Source organism: Glossina fuscipes, unplaced genomic scaffold, assembly GCF_014805625.2.
Source record: "Glossina fuscipes isolate IAEA_lab_2018 unplaced genomic scaffold, Yale_Gfus_2 3, whole genome shotgun sequence".
NCBI lineage: Eukaryota > Metazoa > Arthropoda > Insecta > Diptera > Glossinidae > Glossina > Glossina fuscipes.
This window is the reverse complement of record NW_023998417.1, coordinates 14,631,735-14,640,683: the sequence shown is the minus strand read 5'-3', so window position 1 is coordinate 14,640,683 and position 8,949 is coordinate 14,631,735. Positions and strand designations below refer to the sequence as shown.

Sequence of the window (8,949 nt, the reverse complement as noted above, 5' to 3'; positions counted from 1 at the left end):
GAAATTTCTGGCTTTTCCCAAACGTTATGCCAAATGAACGCCTGCTGCCCTAATATTTTGCCTGTTGGTTTCTATTTTCTCCAATACACTTAGAGAAGGTTTTGCGGTTCTCAAAAGAAAATATGCTAATGTCACTTCAACAAGGCGATCGTTATTGCATGTAAATATTTTCTTTCCCCTTTAGTGTTTTACTATCAAATTCTTAATGTACGTTGATACAAAGAGTTCACAAAATGTTGACTGTTAAGGGGGAGAGTTAATATATGCCTAACGACTAACGACTTGCATTTCGTAAGCGTAAATTTATTATCAAGAGGCAATTATTTGTTGTTTTCTATTAACAAAGCTAGAGGTGGGCTACTCCTTTATCAGACTTATTGAACAGAACTTGGGATTTAGAATCATTTATTCGAATAATTGGAAGCTGAAGGAAATGCTCTGACAGTACAAATGAAAACGTATGGTAGTAATATCTTAAATTAAGCCATTCCCGACGACGATTCAATAATTGAACACCACAGAGAAATTCTATAGATGAAGCCGGCTTACGGAACTTGCTAACCTAATGCAGAGATGCTAAAATTGAGACCTGCCGGGAGTTGTATTTTATTTATCACAAAATCTGCTTTGCGCGTCGAGGCAGGCGCACTATTTGCTGTTATCTACACAAAAATGTGGTATAATTTAGTTGAATTTCGAACAAGCCATCTTCAGGTAACATTAAAGAATCCTTCAATCTTTTTAGACTGTATGATAATCCCTTTGTTGTATTACGAAAACCAATCTCCCTTTTTAACAAACTATAGCTTTTCCTATACAGATTGTGCGGGTGCAACTCGGAGAAATACATGAGAAAGACCCGCCTTTTATTACCTGTTGAACCTGTACTTGTTCGTCCGTCTGTATTTAATCGATAGGCCGCAGTTTTTGGGATATTTTGATGATCGACGTGCTATGGTCCAAGGACAAACACTATTGAAAATGGCTCCGATCAGACCACATCCCGTTACAACGTGAAGACAAAAAATAAAATACAAACTTAAACGCATTAGCGGCGTCCATCGAACATTCCCAAAAAATATTTTTCTGCCATCGTTTGCCGAACGCCAAAGCTACTAAACTCAAAAGGCTACAAATTTACGACAAAGCGACAAAATGCCTGAATCAGAAACTCGCCTTCCGAGCGATGACCACTCTCGTAGTGTGGCCAATCGCTGAGACGTTCTAGTAACTTCCACAAGAATCCTAGTTTTTGACGGTTTTCAAGGACAAGAAGGAGGAACGAGATAAATGTACAATATATAATCCGCTAAGGTATGGGATCAACTAATGTTCAATTGCTTTTAATCAAAGCTATCTAAGAAAGGGAAATTAAACCCGTTCGCTAATGCGAAAGCATCCCGCAGCCATGGGTATTGCAGTTGAAATTAAAAGTTCAACAAACTCCTTGATATTAAAACTTATTATATTTCGATATACATTTATTTAACTAACATATTTGTAATAAATATCTGCGCTAGTAGACGTTACGTATGAAAACATATAGAAAATTAATATTTAAAACATTTGTTCTCTAGGGCGCGTATGTTTATTATCTATGAAATCACTTTCGCATATGTAGCTAACTACTTTCATATCATTATAATTTTTTATAAAATATTAAGAAATTTAATACAAAACATCATTAAAAAGAATGAGCAAATATATGCGCGTACCATACAGGATACATTTATTGGAGCATAAGGGTATACACTATAAGAGAGCTTCAGCGTAATTAAAGATAGATTTCTTTCTTACTCATACGATGGAAATTTGCATATTGAACGCGTGTGTGTATGGAGTTTTAGGAGATGACGGAAGATAAAGCAAAAAATTAGGTTAAGTAGTTAGTGCTGAAGTGAATCAAACCAAATGTGCGGTTTCAGTTATCAATGTGTGCGATGAGTTGATGTCTGACATTTCTCGCTTCGTGACTGTAATGCATTAGAGTTAACATTTTTAATAGCTTAAGGTTTTGCTTATCCTCGACTGCTGTTGATTTGCGGGCGGTTACGTGATGATGTGGGTGGTGGTGGTGGTGGTGTTGGTGGTGTTGGTGATGGTGTTGGTGGTGGTGGAGATTCCGCATCACTGGCTCTTGACAAGTTGTTGTCGTTGCTGGTGCTTCCTTCATTGGCATTGTTAGGCTTTTTATCTTCGCTGCACGTGTCTGCGGTCGGCCGCTGGTTGCGAGGATGCTGTTGCTGTTGCTGTTGATGTTGCTGTTGTTGTTTGTGTTTGTGTTCTTGGTGTCGTCGTTGTGATAGTCGAACTGGGTGAACTGGTTGTGTGTACAATGAAATGTGGCCATGAGCGACAATTGCTGCTGTCGTTGCTGTACCATGAATTTCCGTAAGCTGCTGCTGCTGCTGCTGCTGCTGCTGCTGCTGCTGTTGTTGTTGTTGATGCTGCTGGTTGCGGTCGTGGTGGTAGCGGCTGACTGGTCTTGTCTTTAAAATACTTAAATCATTAACATTTTCTAAAAAACTTTTATGAGCTGACAATTGTTTCACACTTTCAACATCCTTTTTGAGTTCCTCCATGTCACGCTTCAGTTTCGCCCGCCTGTTCTGGAACCATGTGATGACCTGTGTAACGCAAACATAAACAATATTTTTCCTCTTAGTCTTTTGTGTTTTGCATTTTAAATGAAAGCAATCAACGTTATGGACTAACCTGGGCGTTCGATAGGCCCAAACCGGCAGCGATCTCATCACGATCAGCTGGCGAGAGGTATTTTTGGTATAGAAAACGCTTCTCCAGTTCAAATATTTGATGATTTGTAAACGCTGTCCGCGATTTGCGTTTCTTTTTCGGATTGGGTCGCGCAGCGAATATACTTAAGGTGGCGGGATCTAAAAGAAAGCAAAAAAGAAGAATCAATCATCATTTGCGTCTTATTTACCGAACATAAATTTCTATTCAGTTGAACAAACTTTGTAAGAACGAAAATTTTTAATGATTTAAGTGTTGCGAGTGTTCGCTCACCTTTCATCTTTTGAAAGCCACCCGTTAATTGTATACAAAGTATGAGTTTTAACATTTCTTCCTTTCTCTATCTCTCTTACCTAAACATATCTTGTTTGCTTGCCTTTGATATTTTTATATGGATTTTGCTACAAAAATTTATGATCACTTGCTTCTTCCTGCATATATATGATTGATTGATCAGCATTTTATGTATGTGAATCGCATATGCATACCAAAATTGCAAAATTGCAATTGTTTACAACACTTTACAGTACTGTTTGGCTAACAAGCTCTGACTTCTTTGTTAGATGCGGGGGCTCACAGGAATTTTAATGGGATGCGAAGAGAGCAGAAGTATTTATCTCTTTGAAATCATGTTTTTTGTTTTATGTAAACGGATTGCTTTATATAACATATACGGATAAAGAATAAATAGTTTCTTGTGAACTGCTGGTGCAAACTCAACAGTCAATGTATATATATACAGTGTATATGGGGATTAACGCAACGTTCAGATGCGCTCGAACTAGAAATGGCAGTTGACAAGGAATGGGAACACAAAGAGGTGTAAAAAGGGATAGAAAATGTGAGTGAGTGTGTCTTCATAGTTTGCCATATGTTTAGTATTGAATTAGTTATAAAATTCACATTTTATTGTGTTTGTGTGTAAGCCTTTTACATTATGTAAATGACTGCGTGAGTAAATACTTATTCGTATGCAGGCACAGATAGGTAGTAGGTATAGGTGGATATGTGAGGACATTAAAACGAGAATTTATACTAAATCCCAACCTTGCACCAACCAATTTACTTAAATGTAATTAGTTGCTATAAAACATGCACATCACGCAAACGCGTGACGGAACGAATGAAATAAAAGAGAAAGAGGGCAAGCAAAACACATATACAGTATCCTACGGGCTTTATTTGTTTTCATTTTAGGTCAATTTTTAAAAAACATTTTTTTCTAATAAAAAATTATTACATTTTCTCACATCGTTTCTCTAAAGATTAGTGCCAATCTATTGATTTTAAAAATCGGAGCAAACTAAGTACTCTGGCTTGCGCCAGCTTCATATCCTTTCCAGAATAATTGTTCATTCTATTGAAACCAGCGACCAGCGATGTGAGTGGAAGAGTGGCTCTTCAAAATTAACTACGCAATAATTTGAATGAGATCTGCAAACTTTTTTCCTTTTTTTTAATATCGACGATGCGCTTGTTGACTGAATATGAATTTGCTCCATTCTACAGTAGTTCATGTTGGTTGTAAAGGATCTTTCGTCAAGAAAAAAAGCAGAGTTTTACGTTAATAATGCGATAGGTTTATTTTTTCACGAGCCATGTGGAGCCTCTGCCCTGCTGAAAACAAATATCGCTTACGTTCATAATATCAATTTCAGAACATCGTCCGGCAACACATCCATTCACCGTAATGATCGAACCTGTAGTACTTTCAAAACGTGCGTCGCCAGTCCACAAATGGCACGAAACTTGTACTCATTGTGATTGAAGGCATTTACGATTATTTCTCTTGTATTTACGGATCCCTAGATATCATAGTTTGGTTTGTTCCCTTACCAAGAGAGAGGAGATGAACTAACTAACACATTTGGGCCATTACTGTCAATTGTCAAGGTGAGGAAGTTAAATTGCAGTTTAACTTACTCCTAAACAATCCAAGTCCATCTAAAAAATGTTATGAAATGCGTGCGAATAGCGGTTTCGATGCAAAACAATATTTACTTCCGTCAATTCTTTTCATTTTTTTTTTTTTGAACAGAACGCAAATAGAAAAAGTGTTCACATGAGGTGTAACGAAGTTTTCTACTAAAAAATAAAAGTGAAAGTCACAGTTTCGTAATAAGAAAAAGTAATCTTTCAGAAATTCCGTAGCAGCTATAGCTATTAAAAAAGTCGTATACTTCGATTCTTTGGAGATTCTCGATGGTTGCCACATTATGCCTAGCAATGTTTATTCGAATGAAGTAAAATCTATTTACGTAACAATGCTGATGTCATTTTAATCACTATACTACTACTTACTACATGCTCTTCATGGAATAGCGGAAAAAGCTCAACTTTCTTACTATGAAGTCACGTGCCACAAGTTCCATTGACATGATTAGCAAATGTATTAACTGTTAGTTTGCATACATTCACATTTGGGCACAACACAAATAATGCCATCATTCGCATGCTTGGAAGGAGAGAATGAATTTCTTTTTATTTTATTTTATTACGTTACTAAAATGAATGATTATCCGTACAACTTTGACAATGAGGACACATTGTTCATTATAGTTTAATATGCATTTCGTTTCATATATAACCGTATACCTCGCAGGTTTGAACTGCCTGTCTTCTCACTTTACGAATTCGTGCACGTTAAGCTATAAGTAGTTTGTAGTTAAAGTTCATTTATTATTAGAGAGATATGTGTGGAATAGAAGGTACATTAAATTTATCCTTCAGCATAAGATACGTAGGAGTAGATTTAATCCCTTGTTTAACCCGTCCGTTAGCTATAATAACTGAGTGTGCCCTGAGTGTATTCTTGGAAGCTTCACCGTCACAAATTCATCTTGAAAATGCAGGCTCTCACATCCGCATGTGTATGCAATGTGTGTGTTAACTTAAAATATAGATAATTTGAATATTTACTGGCGATTTAAAATCTCACTACAAGCGTAGGCTACATCTGCCGAGTAAGAAGCGAACAATGCCTACAAGAAAGCCAACTTACGGCTCGTAAAAGATCTTGAAAAGGTTCTACTGTATTCTCTGTTGTCGCATACCTTGCATCGAAAGTAAGTAAGACAATCGAGATAAAAATTTATGACGAAATGTCCGTGTTTCGTTCCGTTTAAATAGAATTCATAAAGGACTTTTAACAAGCGACCACTCCACGGTGTGAACATGAATATATTGAGATGGCAACTTTGACTACCAAACAATAGGTGGTTGAGCGAAAACGCGGGTTTAACTCATGTTTTTGCGCTATTTGGTCACAAAATGCTGATGGTCACAAAATCCTTTATACCGCCTTGATGCCCTTTACACTCGTCATAATATGTACATCGCATATTTTAGTTCATCGATTCTATCAGTGAATGTTTTTTTGTCTCAATCTACGAAATTTTTTGCAAAACAAAGACTGTCTCCGTCTGTCCGTTGAAGATTTGTAAGTCGATTCCAAAAGTACTTCAACTCACTAATAAAGATTCTCTTTCTTGTCTGCTTAATGCTTTAGTACATGTATCCTTAAATGAAAATGTGTGTTGTTCGTTAGGGCAGTTAAATGATTTGCTTCCGCGAGTGCGGGACATTTTTTCAAATCGTGTTCAGCTAAAACTTTTTCCATCGTGCGTCATATCATACATTTAGTCAGAGAAATTCTAAGTTAGTCTTAAAGCACTAGCATCTAAGGCTATGGGCTGTATTGACGACTGCACTACTGCACTTGAGATTTGAGAACACGCTTATTGAATTGAGTCGGGATCCTTTGCCTCCTCAGCCATTCAGGCGGGTCATATATATGTATATATATAACTAAAAATGTATTAAAAATTAAATTTAATAAATTTTCGGTTGATATGTCTGGAGTTCAGTCATAGTTAACAGAGTTAATTCAATAGTTGTTAAGTGTAATGCTTTTCAGGAGCAATAAAAACAATATTTTGTACATAACGTAACATTGCACTTACTTCCATGAGAAGCCTATGTTTATTTCTTAATTGAGTTGGAAAAGAAAACTAAATTTTCGGTTTTCCTTTCATTTACCCCGAACAACGAGCGATATACTTTCAAACGTATGCACCTATTCAAGTGCGCAATCCTGTCGCCTAAGTTCTCTCTGACACCTTCTTTTAAGAGGTACATATACGGGCGGAAAACAACTTTCTTTTTAAATACTTGCCTTGTATCGGTACTGTTAGTTTTGAATCAACCGTCTAAAGGGTGATGATCGGTGGTGATCGCAAGATCGAGGAAACTTTAGGACCGTATTTGGGAAAATAGAAAGCACGCAATCAATGATACGATGTATTTGTCAAAGAAATGATGGAGATGTTGCAACAGCGGCAGATGTGAATGTAGAAATGCGCTTGGCAATCTTGCAACCGCTTTCAGTGATTGTTATCAGTAACTTTTCAAACTCTCTCACTTTTCAAATTTAATTAAAAAACATTTTCTTTCCGCACCAACATTAGTTTTAGTGCTAATGTGTCCGGTATGTGGACGTGTGAGGACTGACGGCCGGCTAGCTACTCGTTAATTTGATTTTTTTAATAACCATTTTATGTTTAGATTGCATGCCACACAATATCAGTACAGTTTTACAGTATGTAATGCCGTTGGTTATGTATGCACACATATATATGGACAGATTACTAGTGATCTTCTACTGGTACAAATCCAAGAAACAAAAAGAAAAAAAAAACAAAAACAAAAAAGACGGAAAACAAAACAAAAAACGGTTTCACACGCATTTGCAAGATTAAAAATCGTTTAAAAACATTTAATTCCCCACAAATTAAATACAAAACAATATTCGTATACATCATTTAACTAAATGAGATTTCATCAAATGATTTTCGATAATATATAGGCGCTCTTACGTGTATATGTGCCTGTATACGAACAGTCTCCATGTGTTTGTATTTATATAGAAGACATTCGATTGTGTTTATGAACGAACGGTTTAGTGAAAAAAAAAAAATAAACCGAAATAGTTTCAGCAATAGAGACAAGAAAACGTATTAAAGCGAAAATTTTTATAGTTTTTCTTGATAACTACCGTTTATGATGCCGCGCCTAATGATTTCTATATATATTTATATATATATATATATATATATATGTTTTTGCTATGATTTAAAGTTGCTTTTTATTGTTTGGTAATTAATAAACATCAAAAAATATTTTCGGGGAAATTGAATTAAAAAATCTTACAATATATAATAAAAATGTTTTTTTTTTGTATTTTGAAATTTATCTTGTTCCGCGTCATTCTTCCGAGAAAGCTTCTCTTTTGGCTAAAAGGAAAAAGCAACAACAACAACAACAACATTTATATACAATAACAATGCATTTCCATACCATATTTAAGCATAACAATAATGGCGTAAGTTCTTTTAAGCATGTACAGCTGCATTATAAATAAATTCACTAAGCCGCCACATTTTCATGATCATCGCATACACAAAGGCACACGCACACACATGTTATTTCTCCCTTCCGAAATAAATTGTTTGATTCAACATTTAATTTTCACGCGCTTTATTTGTTATTCTTGTGCTGATGATAAAAAGTATAATGCAATGATAAGATGGATATTCGCTTACACATGCGATAGGGTTCAATAATAATAATAATAATAATAATAATAATGACTACTTTATGTATGAAAATTGCTCATGAAGCATATGTGCATGAGTGTTGAGCATTCCCTTCAAACATAATTATGTAAAACGAGCCCTAAAAAACAAAAAAAACAAAAAAAACGCTTCTATAAACATGTTTAACGAACGATGGTTGGCTTTTCCTGTTTTGCGCCTTAATGATCGGGGTTTAATTAATACGCATATACAGACGTACGGAGAGGTAATTCGCAAACATTAAAAGATAAATTAATGCATTGTGGTAAGGAAATGACGAGACAAAAGCCATTTTATTAAAAAAGTACACACGAAGACAATCTGTATGTAAATCAGTTCAAAACGTAGACATATCGGCGAGCTTACTATTAATTTGTGCCTGTGTGTGTCTGTGGATATATTTCGAATCTTTAAAATGACATCAAAAGATTGATGACCTTGAAAATAAAACAAGTTATTATGTAAAGTAACCATTAAAGTACGTAAAATGTAATCCAGGGTCCAGGGCATCTTATATAAAACTTTTACTCATTGTATGTAGATTTTAACCAACAATAACTTT

General features: G+C 35.4%; 1 protein-coding gene across 3 annotated transcripts in view; it reads right to left on the bottom strand.

The window, feature by feature from the left end:
* Positions 1-1,752: 1,752 nt before the first annotated feature.
* Positions 1,753-8,949, bottom strand: part of LOC119634731 (homeobox protein Nkx-2.3) — a 36,598-nt gene continuing 29,401 nt past the window's right edge. The window contains exons 2-4 of one of the 3 annotated variants that reach the window (XM_038029064.1): positions 2,716-2,894; positions 2,542-2,627; positions 1,753-2,489 (exon numbers count right to left, since the gene is read on the bottom strand). In XM_038029064.1, coding sequence (XP_037884992.1) covers positions 1,922-2,489; positions 2,542-2,627; positions 2,716-2,894 — 833 coding nt within the window. In that variant the 3' untranslated portion in view covers positions 1,753-1,921. Of the gene's footprint in view, positions 2,628-2,715; positions 2,895-8,949 lie in introns of all 3 variants that reach the window. The other 2 variants (XM_038029066.1, XM_038029065.1) reach the window with 2 other exon arrangements.